Consider the following 24,093-nt stretch of genomic DNA (forward strand, 5'->3'; position numbering starts at 1 on the left):
TGTGAGAGAGGACACAGATCAGGTATACAGAGAGATACAGGGAGTATACAGAGCGTGTGGTGATATTACAGTGTGAGAGAGGACACAGATCAGGTATACAGAGAGATACAGGGAGTATACAGAGCGTGTGGTTATATTACAGTGTGAGAGAGAGGACACAGATCAGGTATACAGAGAGATACAGGGAGTATACAGAGCGTGTGGTTATATTACAGTGTGAGAGAGAGGACACGGATCAGGTATACAGAGAGATACAGGGAGTATACAGAGCGTGTGGTGATATTACAGTGTGAGAGAGAGGACGCAGATCAGGTATACAGAGAGATACAGGGAGTATACAGAGCGTGTGGTGATATTACAGTGTGAGAGAGGACGCAGATCAGGTATACAGAGAGATACAGGGAGTATACAGAGCGTGTGGTTATATTACAGTGTGAGAGAGGACACAGATAAGGTATACAGAGAGATACAGGGAGTATACAGAGCGTGTGGTTATATTACAGTGTGAGAGAGGACACAGATAAGGTATACAGAGAGATACAGGGAGTATACAGAGCGTGTGGTTATATTACAGTGTGAAAGAGGACACAGATCAGGTATACAGAGAGATACAGGGAGTATACAGAGCGTGTGGTTATATTACAGTGTGAGAGAGGACACAGATCAGGTATACAGAGAGATACAGGGAGTATACAGAGCGTGTGGTTATATTACAGTGTGAAAGAGGACACAGATCAGGTATACAGAGAGATACAGGGAGTATACAGAGCGTGTGGTTATATTACAGTGTGAGAGAGGACACAGATCAGGTATACAGAGAGATACAGGGAGTATACAGAGCATGTGGTTATATTACAGTGTGAGAGAGAGGACACAGATCAGGTATACAGAGAGATACAGGGAGTATACAGAGCGTGTGATTATATTACAGTGTGAGAGAGAGGACACAGATCAGGTATATAGAGAGATACAGGGAGTATACAGAGCGTGTGGTTATATTACAGTGTGAGAGAGGACACAGATCAGGTATACAGAGAGATACAGGGAGTAAACATAGCGTGTGGTTATATTACAGTGTGAGAGAGAGGATGCAGATCAGGTATACAGAGAGATACAGGGAGTATACAGAGCGTGTGGTTATATTACAGTGTGAGAGAGGACACAGATCAGGTATACAGAGAGATACAGGGAGTATACAGAGCGTGTGGTTATATTACAGTGTGAGAGAGGACACGGATCAGGTATACAGAGAGATACAGGGAGTATACAGAGCGTGTGGTTATATTACAGTGTGAGAGAGGACACGGATCAGGTATACAGAGAGATACAGGGAGTATACAGAGCGTGTGGTTATATTACAGTGTGAGAGAGAGGACACAGATCAGGTATACAGAGAGATACAGGGAGTATACAGAGCGTGTGGTTATATTACAGTGTGAGAGAGGACACAGATCAGGTATACAGAGAGATACAGGGAGTATACAGAGCGTGTGGTTATATTACAGTGTGAGAGAGAGGACACAGATCAGGTATACAGAGAGATACAGGGAGTATACAGAGCGTGTGGTTATATTACAGTGTGAAAGAGGACACAGATCAGGTATACAGAGAGATACAGGGAGTATACAGAGCGTGTGGTTATATTACAGTGTGAAAGAGGACACAGATCAGGTATACAGAGAGATACAGGGAGTATACAGAGCGTGTGGTTATATTACAGTGTGAGAGAGAGGACACAGATCAGGTATACAGAGAGATACAGGGAGTATACAGAGCGTGTGATTATATTACAGTGTGAGAGAGAGGACACAGATCAGGTATATAGAGAGCTACAGGGAGTATACAGAGCGTGTGGTTATATTACAGTGTGAGAGAGAGGACACAGATCAGGTATACAGAGAGATACAGGGAGTATACAGAGCGTGTGGTTATATTACAGTGTGAGAGGACACAGATCAGGTATACAGAGAGATACAGGGAGTATACAGAGCGTGTGGTTATATTACAGTGTGAGAGAGGACACAGATCAGGTATACAGAGAGATACAGGGAGTATACAGAGCGTGTGGTTATATTACAGTGTGAGAGGACACAGATCAGGTATACAGAGAGATACAGGGAGTATACAGAGCGTGTGGTTATATTACAGTGTGAGAGAGAGGACACAGATCAGGTATACAGAGAGATACAGGGAGTATACGAAGCGTGTGGTTATATTACAGTGAGAGAGAGAGGACACAGATCAGGTATACAGAGAGATACAGGGAGTATACAGAGCGTGTGGTTATATTACAGTGTGAGAGGACACAGATCAGGTATACAGAGAGATACAGGGAGTATACAGAGCGTGTGGTTATATTACAGTGTGAGAGAGGACACAGATCAGGTATACAGAGAGATACAGGGAGTATACAGAGCGTGTGGTTATATTACAGTGTGAGAGGTCACAGATCAGGTATACAGAGAGATACAGGGAGTATACAGAGCGTGTGGTTATATTACAGTGTGAGAGAGAGGACACGGATCAGGTATACAGAGAGATACAGTGAGTATACAGAGCATGTGGTTATATTACAGTGTGAGAGAGGACACAGATCAGGTATACAGAGAGATACAAGGTGTATACAGAGCGTGTGGTTATATTACAGTGTGAGAGAGAGGACGCAGATCAGGTATACAGAGAGATACAGGGAGTATACAGAGCGTGTGGTGATATTACAGTGTGAGAGAGGACGCAGATCAGGTATACAGAGAGTATACAGAGCGTGTGGTGATATTACAGTGTGAGAGAGAGGACACAGATCAGGTATACAGAGAGATACAGGGTGTATACAGAGCGTGTGGTTATATTACAGTGTGAGAGAGAGGACGCAGATCAGGTATACCGAGAGATACAGGGAGTATACAGAGCGTGTGGTGATATTACAGTGCGAGAGAGGACGCAGATCAGGTATACAGAGAGATACAGGGAGTATACAGAGCGTGTGGTTATATTACAGTGTGAGAGAGGACACAGATAAGGTATACAGAGAGATACAGGGAGTATACAGAGCGTGTGGTTATATTACAGTGTGAGAGAGGACACAGATAAGGTATACAGAGAGATACAGGGAGTATACAGAGCGTGTGGTTATATTACAGTGTGAAAGAGGACAGATCAGGTATACAGAGAGATACAGGGAGTATACAGAGCGTGTGGTTATATTACAGTGTGAGAGAGGACACAGATCAGGTATACAGAGAGATACAGGGAGTATACATAGCGTGTGGTTATATTACAGTGTGAGAGAGAGGATGCATATCAGGTATACAGAGAGATACAGGGAGTATACAGAGCGTGTGGTTATATTACAGTGTGAGAGAGGACACAGATCAGGTATACAGAGAGATACAGGGAGTATACATAGCGTGTGGTTATATTACAGTGTGAGAGAGAGGATGCAGATCAGGTATACAGAGAGATACAGGGAGTATACAGAGCGTGTGGTTATATTACAGTGTGAGAGAGGACACAGATCAGGTATACAGAGAGATACAGGGAGTATACAGAGCGTGTGGTTATATTGCAGTGTGAGAGAGGACACAGATCAGGTATACAGAGAGATACAGGGAGTATACAGAGCGTGTGGTTATATTACAGTGTGAGAGAGGACACAGATCAGGTATACAGAGAGATACAGGGAGTATACAGAGCGTGTGGTTATATTACAGTGTGAAAGAGGACACAGATCAGGTATACAGAGAGATACAGGGAGTATACAGAGCGTGTGGTTATATTACAGTGTGAGAGAGGACACAGATCAGGTATACAGAGAGATACAGGGAGTATACAGAGCGTGTGGTTATATTACAGTGTGAAAGAGGACACAGATCAGGTATACAGAGAGATACAGGGAGTATACAGAGCGTGTGGTTATATTACAGTGTGAAAGAGGACACAGATCAGGTATACAGAGAGATACAGGGAGTATACAGAGCGTGTGGTTATATTACAGTGTGAGAGAGGACACAGATCAGGTATACAGAGAGATACAGGGAGTATACAGAGCGTGTGGTTATATTACAGTGTGAGAGAGAGGACACAGATCAGGTATACAGAGAGATACAGGGAGTATACAGAGCGTGTGGTTATATTACAGTGTGAGAGAGAGGACCCAGATCAGGTATACAGAGAGATACAGGGAGTATACAGAGCGTGTGGTTATATTACAGTGTGAGAGAGAGGACCCAGATCAGGTATACAGAGAGATACAGGGAGTATACAGAGCGTGTGGTTATATTACAGTGTGAGAGAGAGGACACAGATCAGGTATACAGAGAGATACAGGGAGTATACAGAGCGTGTGGTTATATTACAGTGTGAGAGAGAGGACACAGATCAGGTATACAGAGAGATACAGGGAGTATACAGAGCGTGTGATTATATTACAGTGTGAGAGAGAGGACACAGATCAGGTATACAGAGAGATACAGGGAGTATACAGAGCGTGTGGTTATATTACAGTGTGAGAGAGGACACGGATCAGGTATACAGAGAGATACAGGGAGTATACAGAGCGTGTGGTTATATTACAGTGTGAGAGAGGACACGGATCAGGTATACAGAGAGATACAGGGAGTATACAGAGCGTGTGGTTATATTACAGTGTGAGAGAGGACACAGATCAGGTATACAGAGAGATACAGGGAGTACATAGAGCGTGTGGTTATATTACAGTGTGAGAGAGAGGACACAGATCAGGTATACAGAGAGATACAGGGAGTATACAGAGCGTGTGGTTATATTACAGTGTGAGAGAGGACACAGATCAGGTATACAGAGAGATACAGGGAGTATACAGAGCGTGTGGTTATATTACAGTGTGAGAGAGAGGACACAGATCAGGTATACAGAGAGATACAGGGAGTATACAGAGCGTGTGGTTATATTACAGTGTGAAAGAGGAAACAGATCAGGTATACAGAGAGATACAGGGAGTATACAGAGCATGTGGTTATATTACAGTGTGAGAGAGAGGACACAGATCAGGTATACAGAGAGATACAGGGAGTATACAGAGCGTGTGGTTATTTTACAGTGTGAGAGAGAGGACACAGATCAGGTATACAGAGAGATACAGGGAGTATACAGAGCGTGTGATTATATTACAGTGTGAGAGAGAGGACACAGATCAGGTATATAGAGAGCTACAGGGAGTATACAGAGCGTGTGGTTATATTACAGTGTGAGAGAGAGGATGCAGATCAGGTATACAGAGATACAGGGAGTATACAGAGCGTGTGGTTATATTACAGTGTGAGAGAGGACACAGATCAGGTATACAGAGAGATACAGGGAGTATACGGAGCGTGTGGTTATATTACAGTGAGAGAGAGAGGACACAGATCAGGTATACAGAGAGATACAGGGAGTATACAGAGCGTGTGGTTATATTACAGTGTGAGAGAGGACACAGATCAGGTATACAGAGAGATACAGGGAGTATACAGAGCGTGTGGTTATATTACAGTGTGAGAGAGAGGACACAGATCAGGTATATAGAGAGCTACAGGGAGTATACAGAGCGTGTGGTTATATTACAGTGTGAGAGAGAGGATGCAGATCAGGTATACAGAGATACAGGGAGTATACAGAGCGTGTGGTTATATTACAGTGTGAGAGAGGACACAGATCAGGTATACAGAGAGATACAGGGAGTATACGGAGCGTGTGGTTATATTACAGTGAGAGAGAGAGGACACAGATCAGGTATACAGAGAGATACAGGGAGTATACAGAGCGTGTGGTTATATTACAGTGTGAGAGAGGACACAGATCAGGTATACAGAGAGATACAGGGAGTATACAGAGCGTGTGGTTATATTACAGTGTGAGAGAGAGGACACAGATCAGGTATACAGAGAGATACAGGGAGTATACAGAGCGTGTGGTTATATTACAGTGTGAGAGAGAGGACACGGATCAGGTATACAGAGAGATACAGTGAGTATACAGAGCATGTGGTTATATTACAGTGTGAGAGAGGACACAGATCAGGTATACAGAGATACAGGGAGTATACAGAGCGTGTGGTTATATTACAGTGTGAGAGAGGACACAGATCAGGTATACAGAGAGATACAGGGAGTATACATAGCGTGTGGTTATATTACAGTGTGAGAGAGAGGATGCAGATCAGGTATACAGAGATACAGGGAGTATACAGAGCGTGTGGTTATATTACAGTGTGAGAGAGGACACAGATCAGGTATACAGAGAGATACAGGGAGTATACAGAGTGTGTGGTTATATTACAGTGTGAGAGAGGACACAGATCAGGTATACAGAGAGATACAGGGAGTATACGGAGCGTGTGGTTATATTACAGTGAGAGAGAGAGGACACAGATCAGGTATACAGAGAGATACAGGGAGTATACAGAGCGTGTGGTTATATTACAGTGTGAGAGGACACAGATCAGGTATACAGAGAGATACAGGGAGTATACAGAGCGTGTGGTTATATTACAGTGTGAGAGAGAGGACACAGATCAGGTATACAGAGAGATACAGGGAGTATACAGAGCGTGTGGTTATATTACAGTGTGAGAGAGAGAGGACACGGATCAGGTATACAGAGAGATACAGTGAGTATACAGAGCATGTGGTTATATTACAGTGTGAGAGAGGACACAGATCAGGTATACAGAGATACAGGGAGTATACAGAGCGTGTGGTTATATTACAGTGTGAGAGGACACAGATCAGGTATACAGAGAGATACAGGGAGTATACAGAGCGTGTGGTTATATTACAGTGTGAGAGAGGGCACGGATCAGGTAAACAGAGAGATACAGGGAGTATACAGAGCGTGTGGTGATATTACAGTGTGAGAGAGAGGACGCAGATCAGGTATACAGAGAGTATACAGAGCGTGCGGTGATATTACAGTGTGAGAGAGAGGACGCAGATCAGGTATACAGAGAGATACAGTGAGTATACAGAGCATGTGGTTATATTACAGTGTGAGAGAGGACACAGATCAGGTATACAGAGAGATACAGGGTGTATACAGAGCGTGTGGTTATATTACAGTGTGAGATAGAGGACGCAGATCAGGTATACAGAGAGATACAGGGTGTATACAGAGCGTGTGGTTATATTACAGTGTGAGAGAGGACACAGATCAGGTATACAGAGAGATACAGGGTGTATACAGAGCGTGTGGTTATATTACAGTGTGAGAGAGAGGACGCAGATCAGGTATACAGAGAGATACAGGGTGTATACAGAGCGTGTGGTTATATTACAGTGTGAGAGAGAGGACACAGATCAGGTATATAGAGAGATACAGGGAGTATACAGAGCGTGTGGTTATATTACAGTGTGAGAGAGAGGACACAGATCAGGTATACAGAGAGATACAGGGAGTATACATAGCGTGTGGTTATATTACAGTGTGAGAGAGGATGCAGATCAGGTATACAGAGAGATACAGGGAGTATACAGAGCGTGTGGTTATATTACAGTGTGAGAGAGAGGACGCAGATCAGGTATACAGAGAGATACAGGGAGTATACAGAGCGTGTGGTTATATTACAGTGTGAGAGAGAGGACACGGATCAGGTATATAGAGAGATACAGGGAGTATACAGAGCGTGTGGTTATATTACAGTGTGAGAGAGGACACGGATCAGGTATACAGAGAGATACAGGGAGTATACAGAGCGTGTGGTGAGATTACAGTGTGAGAGAGGACACAGATCAGGTATACAGAGAGATACAGGGAGTATACAGAGCGTGTGGTTATATTACAGTGTGAGAGAGAGGACGCAGATCAGGTATACAGAGAGATACAGGGAGTATACAGAGCGTGTGGTTATATTACAGTGTGAGAGAGAGGACACGGATCAGGTATACAGAGAGATACAGGGAGTATACAGAGCGTGTGGTTATATTACAGTGTGAGAGAGGACACAGATCAGGTATACAGAGAGATACAGGGAGTATACAGAGCGTGTGGTTATATTACAGTGAGAGAGAGAGGACACAGATCAGGTATACAGAGAGATACAGGGAGTATACAGAGCGTGTGGTTATATTACAGTGTGAGAGAGAGGACACAGATAAGGTATACAGAGAGATACAGGGAGTATACAGAGCGTGTGGTTATATTACAGTGAGAGAGAGGACACAGATCAGGTATACAGAGAGATACAGGGAGTATACAGAGCGTGTGGTTATATTACAGTGTGAGAGAGGACACAGATCAGGTATACAGAGAGATACAGGGAGTATACAGAGCGTGTGGTTATATTACAGTGTGAGAGAGAGGACACAGATAAGGTATACAGAGAGATACAGGGAGTATACAGAGCGTGTGGTTATATTACAGTGTGAGAGAGAGGACACAGATCAGGTATACAGAGAGATACAGGGAGTATACAGAGTGTGTGGTTATATTACAGTGTGAGAGAGAGGACACAGATCAGGTATACAGAGAGATACAAGGAGTATACAGAGCGTGTGGTTATATTACAGTGTGAGAGAGGACACAGATCAGGTATACAGAGAGATACAGGGAGTATACAGAGCGTGTGGTTATATTACAGTGTGAGAGAGAGGACACAGATCAGGTATACAGCGAGATACAGGGAGTATACAGAGCGTGTGGTTATATTACAGTGTGAGAGAGAGGACACAGATCAGGTATACAGAGAGATACAGGGAGTATACAGAGCGTGTGGTTATATTACAGTGTGAGAGAGGACACAGATCAGGTATACAGAGCGTGTGGTTATATTACAGTGTGAGTGAGATAGGACACAGATCAGGTATACAGAGAGATACATGGAGTATACAGAGCGTGTGGTTATATTACAGTGTGAGTGAGATAGGACACAGATCAGGTATACAGAGAGATACAGGGAGTATACAGAGCGTGTGGTTATATTACAGTGTGAAAGAGAAGACACAGATCAGGTATACAGAGAGATACAGGGAGTATACAGAGCGTGTGGTGATATTACAGTGTGAGAGAGAGGACGCAGATCGGGTATACAGAGAGATACAGGGAGTATACAGAGCGTGTGGTTATATTACAGTGTGAGAGAGGACACGGATCAGGTATACAGAGAGATACAGGGAGTATACAGAGCGTGTGGTTATATTACAGTGTGAGAGAGAGGACACAGATCAGGTATACAGAGAGATACAGGGAGTATACAGAGCGTGTAGTTATATTACAGTGTGAGAGAGAGGACACAGATCAGGTATACAGAGAGATACAGAGAGTATACAGAGCGTGTGGTGATATTACAGTGTGAGAGAGAGGACACAGATCAGGTATACAGAGAGATACAGGGAGTATACAGAGCGTGTGGTTATATTACAGTGTGAGAGAGAGGACACAGATCAGGTATACAGAGAGATACAAGGAGTATACAGAGCGTGTGGTTATATTACAGTGTGAGAGGACACAGATCAGGTATACAGAGAGATACAGGGAGTATACAGAGCGTGTGGTTATATTACAGTGTGAGAGAGGACACAGATCAGGTATACAGAGCGTGTGGTTATATTACAGTGTGAGTGAGATAGGACACAGATCAGGTATACAGAGAGATACAGGGAGTATACAGAGCGTGTGGTTATATTACAGTGTGAGAGAGGACACAGATCAGGTATACAGAGCGTGTGGTTATATTACAGTGTGAGTGAGATAGGACACAGATCAGGTATACAGAGAGATACATGGAGTATACAGAGCGTGTGGTTATATTACAGTGTGAGTGAGATAGGACACAGATCAGGTATACAGAGAGATACAGGGAGTATACAGAGCGTGTGGTTATATTACAGTGTGAGAGAGAGGACACAGATCAGGTATACAGAGCGTGTGGTTATATTACAGTGTGAGTGAGATAGGACACAGATCAGGTATACAGAGAGATACATGGAGTATACAGAGCGTGTGGTTATATTACAGTGTGAGTGAGATAGGACACAGATCAGGTATACAGAGAGATACAGGGAGTATACAGAGCGTGTGGTTATATTACAGTGTGAAAGAGAAGACACAGATCAGGTATACAGAGAGATACAGGGAGTATACAGAGCGTGTGGTTATATTACAGTGAGAGAGAGGACACAGATCAGGTATACAAAGAGATACAGGGAGTATACAGAGCGTGTGGTTATATTACAGTGAGAGAGAGGACACAGATCAGGTATACAGAGAGATACAGGGAGTATATGGAGCGTGTGAGAGAGGACACTGATCAGGTATACAGAGAGATACAGGGAGTATATGGAGCGTGTGGTTATATTACAGTGTGAGAGAGGACACAGATCAGGTATACAGAGAGATACAGGGAGTATACAGAGCGTGTGGTTATATTACAGTGTGAGAGAGAGGACACAGATCAGGTATACAGAGAGATACAGGGAGTATACAGAGCGTGTGGTTATATTACAGTGTGAGAGAGAGGACACAGATCAGGTATACAGAGAGATACAGGGAGTATACAGAGCGTGTGGTGATATTACAGTGTGAGAGAGAGGACACAGATCAGGTATACAGAGAGATACAGGGAGTATACAGAGCGTGTGGTTATATTACAGTGTGAGAGAGAGGACACAGATCAGGTATACAGAGAGATACAGGGAGTATACAGAGCGTGTGGTGATATTACAGTGTGAGAGAGAGGACACAGATCAGGTATACAGAGAGATACAGGGAGTATACAGAGCGTGTGGTTATATTACAGTGTGAGAGAGGACACAGATCAGGTATACAGAGAGATACAGGGAGTATACAGAGCGTGTGGTTATATTACAGTGTGAGAGAGGACACAGATCAGGTATACAGAGAGATACAGGGAGTATACAGAGCGTGTGGTTATATTACAGTGTGAGAGAGGACACAGATCAGGTATACAGAGAGATACAAGGAGTATACAGAGCGTGTGGTTATATTACAGTGTGAGAGAGGACACAGATCAGGTATACAGAGAGATACAGGGAGTATACAGAGCGTGTGGTTATATTACAGTGTGAGAGAGGACACAGATCAGGTATACAGAGCGTGTGGTTATATTACAGTGTGAGTGAGATAGGACACAGATCAGGTATACAGAGAGATACATGGAGTATACAGAGCGTGTGGTTATATTACAGTGTGAGTGAGATAGGACACAGATCAGGTATACAGAGAGATACAGGGAGTATACAGAGCGTGTGGTTATATTACAGTGTGAAAGAGAAGACACAGATCAGGTATACAGAGAGATACAGGGAGTATACAGAGCGTGTGGTTATATTACAGTGAGAGAGAGGACACAGATCAGGTATACAAAGAGATACAGGGAGTATACAGAGCGTGTGGTTATATTACAGTGAGAGAGAGGACACAGATCAGGTATACAGAGAGATACAGGGAGTATATGGAGCGTGTGAGAGAGGACACTGATCAGGTATACAGAGAGATACAGGGAGTATATGGAGCGTGTGGTTATATTACAGTGTGAGAGAGGACACAGATCAGGTATACAGAGAGATACAGGGAGTATACAGAGCGTGTGGTTATATTACAGTGTGAGAGAGAGGACACAGATCAGGTATACAGAGAGATACAGGGAGTATACAGAGCGTGTGGTTATATTACAGTGTGAGAGAGAGGACACAGATCAGGTATACAGAGAGATACAGGGAGTATACAGAGCGTGTGGTTATATTACAGTGTGAGAGAGAGGACACAGATCAGGTATACAGAGAGATACAGGGAGTATACAGAGCGTGTGGTTATATTACAGTGTGAGAGAGAGGACACAGATCAGGTATACAGAGAGATACAGGGAGTATACAGAGCGTGTGGTTATATTACAGTGTGAGAGAGAGGACACAGATCAGGTATACAGAGAGATACAGGGAGTATACAGAGCGTGTGGTTATATTACAGTGTGAGAGAGAGGACACAGATCAGGTATACAGAGAGATACAAGGAGTATACAGAGCGTGTGGTTATATTACAGTGTGAGAGAGGACACAGATCAGGTATACAGAGAGATACAGGGAGTATACAGAGCGTGTGGTTATATTACAGTGTGAGAGAGGACACAGATCAGGTATACAGAGAGATACAGGGAGTATACAGAGCGTGTGGTTATATTACAGTGTGAGAGAGAGGACACAGATCAGGGAACTAGAGCTCTCCTAGTAAATGAGATGGCTCCTGTGCTGCAGACTATTACCACAGATCGGGATAGGAGATCATATTGGTAACACAGTGACTGTCCTGCTAGAGCTCCCCCGGCCCCTGTGCTGCAGACTATTACCACAGACCGGGATAGGAGATCATATTGGTAACACAGTGACTGTCCTGCTAGAGCTCCCCCGGCCCCTGTGCTGCAGACTATTACCACAGACCGGGATAGGAGATCATATTGGTAACACAGTGACTGTCCTGCTAGAGCTCCCCCGGCCCCTGTGCTGCAGACTATTACCACAGACCGGGATAGGAAAACATATTGGTAACACAGTGACTGTCCTGCTAGAGCTCCCCCGACCCCTGTGCTGCAGTAACAGTGTGTCCTTACTGATAAGTGCCGGCTCCTGATTGGGAATCACATGGACTTAGCCACCTTTATCTGCAGACACCAGAAGAATCACCTGCTTAACCAGTGGTGAGTTCAAGCTGCAGATTCACCTGTGAGCAGGCAGGAGCACTGAGGTGTCTCAGCTATATTATAGCCACTGGCTTTGCCTGTATTATACCATCAGTTCTATACACAGCAGGGCTAATTGGGACAATCCATCTCTGCGTTATCACACAGGCTGTGGGCTTCAGACCTGATCGCAGCAGCAACTTTGTTAGCAGTTGGGCAAAACCATGTGCACTGCCGGGTGGAACAGATGTAACATGTGCAGAGACAGTTAGATTTGGGTGTGGTGTGTTCAAACTGAAATATAAATTGCAGTGTAAAAATAAAGCAGCCGGTATTTACCCTGTACAGAAACAATATAACCCACCCAAATCTAACTCTCTCTGCACATGTTACATCTGCCTCCCCTGCAGTGCACATGGTTTTGCCCATTTGCTAACAAATTTGCTGCTGTGATCAGATCTGAATTAGGCCCTGGATTTGGAGGCTATTTGCAGCATATACCACAGAGAGACTCTGATATATAGGTGAGATCCCATTTCTCTGTCCACGTTCTTGCTAGTCATTCACCATTCCCTATCAAGGTTATTATTCAGCTTGTGTCATATACTGATATGTTTATAGGAGTCCTAGTCTGACACGATGGTGATGATACATTGATTTTGATACGTTCCTAGGAGTGTTATTGTTGCATGCCTCCCAACATGACCCTCTCCAGGAGGGACAGAATGCTCTGCTCTTGGACTTCCCTCTTACCGTATGATTGCCATCACCTGTGCTGAAACACCTTTCTTATCCATTCACCTGTTCAACACAGGTGCTGGCAATCATACATTAAGAGAAAAGTCCAGAAGCAGAGCATTGTGTCCCTCCTGGAGAGGGTCATGTTGGGAGGTATGTTGTTGCATTGTGTTTAATACACACCTATATGTATGGATCACCTGCGACACCATCGGTCAGAGGTTATGTAGGCCGGCTGTCACAGCTATGTCGCTGAGCCCAGGAAATTTCTGTCAGTAAAACAGAGACCCTGCTCTCAGCCCTCCCCCAATACGGAGGCGTTTTTGTGAAACCAAGACCACCACCGGCCCCAAGCGGCTGCAGCCGCTTTGTTAGTGATAACACAGGGCCCATACCTATCGGAACACGGCGTGATGTTCTTCATAGCAACCGGACCTGAATCAGACCCTATGAGGGGTATCCAAATGGGCACAAGGTTTTGCTTGCAAAAAAACCTGGCGGCCCTCGCCCAATTTTGGATTGCCGCAGGTATGAACACTCCCAATACCCGCCGTATCCAATAAAAAAATCCACGTGAGGTTTTCAGCTTTGAAAACCCTGCGGTGTGAGGAAAAAAAAGTCAGATACTTACCTCATCTCTCTCTTTTACTACAAAGAGCCCCAGGTTCGGAACTCAAAGTTTCAAAAGCTATGCAAAAACGGTGTAATACATAAGACGCAGAGGGGCACAGTCAGCATGAGAAAAATGTGCAATGAGAATTTGTCATTTTACGTTCTCATTGCATCCTCTCACAATTTTTTCATTATTCATTATATTAAAATTGTCACTCCTGAAAAACTGGACTTTTTGCAAATGACATTTTTCGGGAAGAGGTCATTTTCCCCTCTTGCTGCCTGACTACAGAGGTCGCTCAGACGCCCCTCTCCCCTGCTGGCACCTTATTGCTGGGTCTGTCCGACTGCATAGGTGCGGACGGCCCCATTGATCCCCCATCCCCCGCTGCATAAAGGGATTCGGGGGCGGTTTGCCGTCTCAGTTTCACGTTCAAACTCTGAAAATAATGCATTTCCAGAGTCTGAATGTCCCAATTTCCACATTCCCACTAGTATGGGGAGTGTAGAAATTGTGACAAATAAAGGATAATGATTGTGCCCCTGAATCACTTGTCAGGGGGCCACCCAAATAAATGTATCTAAATCAGGGGGCCGCTAACCCATGAGAACTGTTTTTATTTTATTCATATGTGTCAGCTGAAATGATTTGTTTGCCCTTCTTATACAGATTTGCAGCGTCCTATTTTACTTTACACCAACATTTCTGCAGTATATAATAATATTACAGGCAGGGGCGGGTTTAGGGGTTAGGGTGCCCCTAGGCACAACAGTAAAAGCCGCCCCGCCTAATTTTATTATTTTTATTGATTGCTCATAAACCCTCATTGGATGATAGCCAATGTGATAGAATAATAAAGAAAAAGCCGCTAACTAAGGATTTTTTAATATATTTAATTATGTGTACTTATTTACTAAGTAGGACAGGTTACAGGGGCAGTGTGTGCGTGTCCTACCCATTTACATTCCATTCAGGATGGTGTATGGTACAGTACAGTGGAAATATCTTGCAGTTACTGGTACTTTTTAGGCTGACAGTGCCAACACCAGCATCCGGGTGCTGCCCCCAAACAAGTGCAGCCCTTAGGCACCTGCTTCACCTGCCTAATGGGAAATTCACCACGGAATACAAGAACAATTCGGGATGCCAGCGGTCCTGCGCTCTCACTGCTAATTGTCTACATTCCCATTAAGTCTAATACACGTGTCGAGAGACAACTATGTGGATAAGTTTTTAAATATAACTTTTATGCTAGAAGAGAGGTGTGTGTGTGTGTGTGTGTGTGTGTGTGTGTGTGTGTGTGTGTGTGTGTGTGTGTGTGTAGATCGGCGAAGTCATGGGTCATGTCAGATGTGAGCTCACTGGTAATACATGTAACCTGGATTCTAGCCAAGGGAGTGTCCGTCTGTCTTATCAGTTTTGTTTCTGCTTCTACTTCTCTAATCTCATTCCTGTGTAATAATAATGTAAGTGCCCCACAGGTTCCTCAGCCGCTTGAGTGACGTCCGGGACCCCACGACACATGGGAACCAGAAGCACTAAGCCGTAAGTCCCTAAGGTTGCACATTTTCGGGTTGTGTCCTTTCCTGCTTTATATTGATTCTTTTTACTGAGACAATTCCCTGGTATGTGTCATGCGCTAATGGTATCAAAGTCCTTTTACAGCCTGTAGTCCGCGTTGGTAACACGGTTCCTATCCCTGCCCGTCCTTAGTGCTCTGTGAGAGAATGGCCCTTGTTCTGGGATGTGCTGTGTATTGCTGTGACTTGTTGTACACTTCCTCTTTTGTGCGTCTACCATAGTGTTGGCAGTTTAGTGTTGTGCCGTGTGTATAATTCTGGTTTCTCCTGCATTAGAGCTGTCATGCCTCGGGACGTTGCTGCATCTTTCTCCAAGCTAGAGGAGGAGATTACGTGTTCTGTGTGTCTCCATGAGCTCACGGACCCGGTCTCTATCGCCTGCGGACACACCTTCTGCAGAGCCTGCATTACCGCCTACTGGGCCACCGCGCAGCCACAGGGATACCTCTGCCCGGAGTGCCGGAGCACCTGTCCCAAAGACCAGCTCATACCGGCCTACAGGCTCAAACATCTGGTTACAAAGGTCCAGCTTGTAGTAAAAGAAGAAAAAGCCAAACTTTTAGACAAAGGCGTAAGTATTTCAGGGGCAAATGCATGAGGAGGTGATGACGACTTTTCTGAGTTCATCCTTCTCCGAAATGTCTGGAAATGTGCGACAATGCATCCTGCACCCCTGCAAGAATCTGCATGTCTCTAATGCTATGTACACATTGGGGGTCATTCCGAGTTGTTCGCTCGCAAGCGGATTTTAGCAGATTTGCTCATGCTAAGCCGCCGCCTACTGGGAGTGAATCTTAGCATCTTAAAATTGCGAACGATGTATTCACAATATTGCGATTACACACCTCGTAGCAGTTTCTGAGTAGCTTCAGACTTACTCGGCATCTGCGATCAGTTCAGTGCTTGTCGTTCCTGGTTTGACGTCACAAACACACCCAGCGTTCGCCCAGACACTCCTCCGTTTCTCCGGCCACTCCTGCGTTTTTTCCGGAAACGGTAGCGTTTTTTCCCACACGCCCATAAAACGGCCTGTTTCCGCCCAGTAACACCCATTTCCTGTCAATCACATTACGATCGCCAGAACGATGAAAAAGCCGTGAGTAAAATTCCTAACTGCATAGCAAATTTACTTGGCGCAGTCGCAGTGCGGACATTGCGCATGCGCATTAAGCGGAAAATCGCTGCGATGCGAAGATTTTTACCGAGCGAACAACTCGGAATGACCCCCATTATGCGATCTCATACGATACAATATCGTATGATATTGTATAAGATATCAGATCGGATCGTGTGTACACACTACAAACGATGTCTAGAAACAAGGGGGGTCATTCCGAGTTGATCGCTCGCTAGCAGTTTTTAGCAGCCGTGCAAACGCTATGCCGCCGCCCACTGGGAGTGTATTTTAGCTTAGCAGAAGTGCGAACGTTTTTATCGCAGACCGCCTGCAAACATTTTTTGTGTAGTTTCAGAGTAGCTCAAAACCTACTCAGCGCTTGCGATCACTTCAGACTATTCAGTTCCGGATTAGACGTCACACACCCGCCCAGCGTTCGCCCAGCCATGCCTGCGTTTTTCCTGGCACGCCTGCGTTTTTCCGAACACTCCCTGAAAACAGTCAGTTGCCACACAGAAACGCCCTCTTCATGTCAATCACTCTGCGGCCACCAGTGCGACTGAAATGCATCGCTAGACTCTGTGCAAAACTGCATCGTTCGTTGTGCCCGTATGTCGCGCGTGCGCATTGCGCCGCACTGCCGTTTTTTAGCTAGCGATCAACTCTGAATGACCACCATTGTGCATTCTCATATGATACAATATCGTATGATGGGGGTCATTCTGACCCGATCGCACGCTGCAGTTTTTCGCAGCATAGCGATCGGGTCAGACCTGCGCATGGCCGCCCGTCGCTACAGTACGATCGCCTCTACCTGATTGACAGGCAGAGGCGGTCGATGGTCGGGAGGGGGTGAAACGGTGGCGTTTGACCGCCGTTTCGTGGGCGCGGTCCGGCCAACGCAGGCGTGGCCGGACCGTGCGTGGAGTGGCTCGCAGCGGCAGCATGATGTCACACGCAGCCACTGCGGGCCGGGGAGCGATGAGTAGCTCCTGGCCAGCACACTAAAGCTGCGCTGGTCGGGAGCTACTCTTGAAGTGCAAAGGCATCGCCACTGTGCAATGCCTTTGCACTTCTGCGGGGAGGGGGGGCACTGACATGCGGGGCGGACTAGCCCTGTGCTGGGCATCCCCCCCCATCCCACCCCCCGCATGTCTGAGTTCAGGATCGTAGCTGTGCTAAATTTAGCACAGCTACGATCAACTCGGAATGACCCCCGAGATCGGATCGTGTGTACACACTACAAACGATGTCTAGAAACAAGTTCATCACTGGAGTTCAAAACCACAAGAACATCACCTCATCAAGACTGCATGCAGTCCGACGTACAACGTTGCACGTGACCCGCGAGAGCGCGCATCGTACGTCGGATTATGCAATATCATTTAGGACTGAATAATGGCCCTCATTCCGAATTGATCGCAGCCATCAACTTTTTGCTGCTGGTGCGATCAACTAGACGCTGCCTATGGGGGAGTGTATTATAGCATGGCAGGGGTGCGATCGCTTGTGCAGTCCTGCTATGCTAACAAAGTTTCGCTCAAAACAAGACCAGCCCTGGACACACCTACCCTGTGCGACGTGTCCAGTGATGAGGGTCACGGCTTTGACGTCAGACATCCGCCCTCCGTTAGCCTGGACACGCCTGCGTTTTCCTTACCACTTCCCGAAAACGGCTCCAAACGATGAGTTGCCGCCCCGGAACGCCTTCCTGCTGTCAATCTTCTTGCGATCACTGTTGCGACCGCTTTCTTTGTAGTCCGCATCGCCGGGAAATGCGCACGCCGCGCATACGCATTCCAGACCCGATCGTTCCGATGCGAGGAAGTGCAGCGCGTGATCGGGTCGGAATCAGCCCCAATAGCGTTCAGATTGTGAACGATATTGCATAGTGTGTATAGGCCATTAGCGCTGGGAGAAGGGGTATATATTAATACATCTCTCCATAACTGAGCTGATGGTTGTGTCGCTGTGGGGAAGGGGTTGTGAGGAAGTGACGGAATTCTGCAGAGTATAAAATACTAACCTGAGGAAATGTTTCATTGTTTTTCTGTTACCAGGCTCCTGCGTCCGCTGTTCCGCTGGTTTACACTGATCCGCACGGCCGGCTGCAGTTAGATGAATCGGTCATACAGAGCTGCTTCCTGGATGGAGAGGTTGCGGGTTACCCCCTGTGTCTCATCTGTGTGATCGGGGAGACGCGGCGGGGGAAATCCACTCTGATGAATTATATCCTGAGAGCCCTTCACAGCCTGGTGAGAATTAGGATATTGGATGGGAGAGATGGGTCCTCGTTATAGTGTAATAGGGTCTGTGTACAGCTGATATTATTATTATAACTCTGGTCCTTCATCCCTTAACCACTTACCTGGTCATGGTCGCATCAGACGCGACCACACCAGGCTGGGTTTTTCCAAACACGGTTGCATCTGATGCGACCAATCAGAAACACCCACTGGACGGCTGTCGGAAGATAATCTTCCAGCAGCTGCTGATCTCTGGGACACCTCCCAGTCCCCCTGCACCCGTGGCTCTGCCCCTAATTTGTCCTGATCACTGCTCCCCCCACCCCCCAAGCGTTATAGTGCAACCGAGGCTATGCCACGGGCACTTCATAGGCACTCCGTCCCCACTTGGTGCTGGCACAGCGTGCGTGACCTCAGGCTGCCCAGCATCACTCGGCAGCTGCAGTGCAAGCTGCGGCTCATGGTAGCACAGCTCCGTCCCCAGTGTCCCAACCACTGCTGGCCACGGAGATCGGGCAGCGCAATGTCTCCATCACTCAGTGGCACTTCTCCCAGGCGTCACCGTGACTGCAGCAGTGATGGGTGATCCTCAGGAACGCCCACCCTCTGTTGCTGATATAGATATATATATACATACATACTGTAAATATAACATATGTTCTAGTCTATTGAATACATCTGCCTAAATAACATAACCGTACATATAACAGTTCAGTGTAGGTGATAAAACATATATCTTGTAACTCTTAAGCACATGTCACTCAGAGCTCCCTGTCTCTTGTAGCCGGGTCCTTGCGATGGGACTGGGACATCAGTGATAATCTCTTGGCTTGTAATCTGTAATGCATTAATGAGAATATTTATCATTTTGAAACCTGCCACAAGCAGAACGGGGTGTTGGTGTGTGATTGTCTTCATCCTGTCATTTTACCAAGTCCTGCTTGTGCAGCACTGACTGAGCTGCCCTTTGTTCTAGGTTACGTACGTTCTATGTCCTGTATACCTGTGTACTGTGCAGCATTGTCCTTTGTTCTAGATTACGTATGTTCTATGTCCTGTATAACTGTGTTCTGTGCAGCATTGCCCTTTGTTCTAGGTTACGTACATTCTATGTCCTGTATACCTGTGGCGTGTTCTGTGCAGCATTGCCCTTTGTTCTAGGTTACGTCCTGTATAACTGTGTTCTGTGCAGCATTGTCCTTTGTTCTACATTACGTACGTTCTATGTCCTGTATAACTGTGTTCTGTGCAGCATTGTCCTTTGTTCTACATTACGTACGTTCTATGTCCTGTATAACTGTGGCGTGTTCTGTGCAGCATTGTCCTTTGTTCTACATTACGTATGTTCTATGTCCTGTATAACTGTGTTCTGTGCAGCATTGTCCTTTGTTCTACATTACGTACGTTCTATGTCCTGTATAACTGTGTTCTGTGCAGCATTGTCCTTTGTTCTACATTACGTACGTTCTATGTCCTGTATACCTGTGGCGTGTTCTGTGCAGCATTGCCCTTTGTTCTAGGTTACGTATGTTCTATGTCCTGTATAACTGTGTTCTGTGCAGCATTGCCCTTTGTTCTAGGTTACGTACGTTCTATGTCCTGTATTACTGTGTTCTGTGTAGCATTGTCCGTTGTTCTAGATTACGTACGTTCTATGTCCTGTATACCTGTGGCGTGTTCTGTGCAGCATTGCCCTTTGTTCTAGGTTACGTATGTTCTATGTCCTGTATTACTCTGTTCTGTGCAGCATTGTCCTTTGTTCTAGATTACGTACGTTCTATGTCCTGTATACCTGTGGCATGTTCTGTGCAGCATTGCCCTTTGTTCTAGGTTACGTACGTTCTATGTCCTGTATTACTGTGTTCTGTGCAGCATTGTCCTTTGTTCTAGATTACGTACGTTCTATGTCCTGTATACCTGTGGCGTGTTCTGTGCAGCATTGTCCTTTGTTCTAGGTTACGTATGTTCTATGTCCTGTATAACTGTGGTGTGTTCTGTGCAGCATTGTCCTTTGTTCTAGGTTACGTATGTTCTATGTCCTGTATTACTGTGTTCTGTGCAGCATTGTCCTTTGTTCTAGGTTACGTACGTTCTATGTCCTGTATACCTGTGTACTGTGCAGCATTGTCCTTTGTTCTAGATTACGTATGTTCTATGTCCTGTATTACTGTGTTCTGTGCAGCATTGCCCTTTGTTCTAGGTTACGTACATTCTATGTCCTGTATACCTGTGGCGTGTTCTGTGCAGCATTGCCCTTTGTTCTAGGTTACGTCCTGTATAACTGTGTTCTGTGCAGCATTGCGCTTTGTTCTAGATTACGTATGTTCTATGTCCTGTATAACTGTGTTCTGTGCAGCATTGTCCTTTGTTCTACATTACGTACGTTCTATGTCCTGTATTACTGTGTTCTGTGCAGCATTGTCCTTTGTTCTACATTACGTACGTTCTATGTCCTGTATACCTGTGGCGTGTTCTGTGCAGCATTGCCCTTTGTTCTAGGTTACGTATGTTCTATGTCCTGTATAACTGTGTTCTGTGCAGCATTGCCCTTTGTTCTAGGTTACGTACGTTCTATGTCCTGTATTACTGTGTTCTGTGTAGCATTGTCCGTTGTTCTAGATTACGTACGTTCTATGTCCTGTATACCTGTGGCGTGTTCTGTGCAGCATTGCCCTTTGTTCTAGGTTACGTATGTTCTATGTCCTGTATTACTCTGTTCTGTGCAGCATTGTCCTTTGTTCTAGATTACGTACGTTCTATGTCCTGTATACCTGTGGCATGTTCTGTGCAGCATTGCCCTTTGTTCTAGGTTACGTACGTTCTATGTCCTGTATTACTGTGTTCTGTGCAGCATTGTCCTTTGTTCTAGATTACGTACGTTCTATGTCCTGTATACCTGTGGCGTGTTCTGTGCAGCATTGTCCTTTGTTCTAGGTTACGTATGTTCTATGTCCTGTATAACTGTGGTGTGTTCTGTGCAGCATTGTCCTTTGTTCTAGGTTACGTATGTTCTATGTCCTGTATTACTGTGTTCTGTGCAGCATTGTCCTTTGTTCTAGGTTACGTACGTTCTATGTCCTGTATACCTGTGTACTGTGCAGCATTGTCCTTTGTTCTAGATTACGTATGTTCTATGTCCTGTATTACTGTGTTCTGTGCAGCATTGCCCTTTGTTCTAGGTTACGTACATTCTATGTCCTGTATACCTGTGGCGTGTTCTGTGCAGCATTGCCCTTTGTTCTAGGTTACGTCCTGTATAACTGTGTTCTGTGCAGCATTGCGCTTTGTTCTAGATTACGTATGTTCTATGTCCTGTATAACTGTGTTCTGTGCAGCATTGTCCTTTGTTCTACATTACGTACGTTCTATGTCCTGTATTACTGTGTTCTGTGCAGCATTGTCCTTTGTTCTACATTACGTACGTTCTATGTCCTGTATACCTGTGGCGTGTTCTGTGCAGCATTGCTCTTTGTTCTAGGTTACGTATGTTCTATGTCCTGTATTACTGTGTTCTGTGCAGCATTGTCCTTTGTTCTAGATTACGTACGTTCTATGTCCTGTATACCTGTGGCGTGTTCTGTGCAGCATTGCCCTTTGTTCTAGGTTACGTACGTTCTATGTCCTGTATTACTGTGTTCTGTGCAGCATTTTCCTTTGTTCTAGGTTACGTATGTTCTATGTCCTGTATACCTGTGGCGTGTTCTGTGCAGCATTGTCCTTTGTTCTAGGTTACGTATGTTCTATGTCCTGTATTACTGTGTTCTGTGCAGCATTTTCCTTTGTTCTAGGTTACGTATGTTCTATGTCCTGTATACCTGTGGCGTGTTCTGTGCAGCATTGTCCTTTGTTCTAGGTTACGTATGTTCTATGTCCTGTATTACTGTGTTCTGTGCAGCATTGTCCTTTGTTCTAGATTACGTACGTTCTATGTCCTGTATACCTGTGGCGTGTTCTGTGCAGCATTGCCCTTTGTTCTAGGTTACGTACGTTCTATGTCCTGTATTACTGTGTTCTGTGCAGCATTGTCCGTTGTTCTAGATTACATACGTTCTTTGTCCTGTATACCTGTGGCGTGTTCTGTGCAGCATTGCTCTTTGTTCTAGGTTACGTATGTTCTATGTCCTGTATTACTCTGTTCTGTGCAGCATTGTCCTTTGTTCTAGATTACGTACGTTCTATGTCCTGTATACCTGTGGTGTGTTCTGTGCAGCATTGCCCTTTGTTCTAGGTTACGTACGTTCTATGTCCTGTATTACTGTGTTCTGTGCAGCATTGTCCTTTGTTCTAGATTACGTACGTTCTATGTCCTGTATACCTGTGGCGTTTTCTGTGCAGCATTGCCCTTTGTTCTAGGTTACGTACGTTCTATGTCCTGTATTACTGTGTTCTGTGTAGCATTGTACTTTGTTCTAGATTACGTACGTTCTATGTCCTGTATACCTGTGGCGTGTTCTGTGCAGCATTGCCCTTTGTTCTAGGTTACGTACGTTCTATGTCCTGTATAACTGTGTTCTGTGCAGCATTGTCCTTTGTTCTAGGTTACGTATGTTCTATGTCCTGTATACCTGTGGCGTGTTCTGTGCAGCATTGTCCTTTGTTCTAGGTTACGTATGTTCTATGTCCTGTATAACTGTGGTGTGTTCTGTGCAGCATTGTCCTTTGTTCTAGGTTACGTATGTTCTACGTCCTGTATAACTGTGTTCTGTGCAGCATTACCCTTTGTTCTAGGTTACATATGTTCTATGTCCTGTATAACTGTGTTCTGTGCAGCATTGCCCTTTGTTCTAGATTACGTATATTCTATGCTCTGTATAACTGTGGTGTGTTCTGTGCAGCATTGTCCTTTGTTCTAGATTACGTATATTCTATGTCCTGTATAACTGTGTTCTGTGCAGCATTGTCCTTTGTTCTAGGTTACGTATGTTCTATGTCCTGTATAACTGTGTTCTGTGCAGCATTGCCCTTTGTTCTAAGTTACATATGTTCTATGTCCTGTATAATAAGAATTTACTTACCGATAATTCTATTTCTCGTAGTCCGTAGTGGATGCTGGGAACTCCGTAAGGACCATGGGGAATAGTGGCTCCGCAGGAGACTGGGCACAAAAGTAAAGCTTTAGGACTACCTGGTGTGCACTGGCTCCTCCCCCAAGCCTC

The 24,093-nt window shown here is 45.3% G+C and overlaps 2 protein-coding genes across 3 annotated transcripts in view; one reads left to right on the plus strand and one right to left on the minus strand.

Annotated features, from left to right (window-relative positions):
• LOC134945710 (serine protease 33-like) overlaps positions 1 to 24,093 on the minus strand; it is a 167,269-nt gene that overhangs the window by 108,427 nt on the left and 34,749 nt on the right. The gene's annotated exons all lie outside the window — the stretch shown is intronic.
• Positions 1 to 24,093, plus strand: part of RNF112 (ring finger protein 112) — a 109,207-nt gene that overhangs the window by 4,958 nt on the left and 80,156 nt on the right. For both annotated transcript variants that reach the window (XM_063935159.1, XM_063935158.1), the window contains exons 2-4: positions 15,476 to 15,539; positions 15,851 to 16,145; positions 18,752 to 18,946. In XM_063935159.1, the coding sequence (XP_063791229.1) occupies positions 15,517 to 15,539; positions 15,851 to 16,145; positions 18,752 to 18,946 (513 nt within the window). In that variant the 5' untranslated portion in view covers positions 15,476 to 15,516. The remainder of the gene's footprint in view (positions 1 to 15,475; positions 15,540 to 15,850; positions 16,146 to 18,751; positions 18,947 to 24,093) is intronic.

The sequence above is a fragment of the Pseudophryne corroboree genome, chromosome 7 (genome assembly GCF_028390025.1).
Source record: "Pseudophryne corroboree isolate aPseCor3 chromosome 7, aPseCor3.hap2, whole genome shotgun sequence".
Taxonomy (NCBI): Eukaryota; Metazoa; Chordata; class Amphibia; order Anura; family Myobatrachidae; genus Pseudophryne; species Pseudophryne corroboree.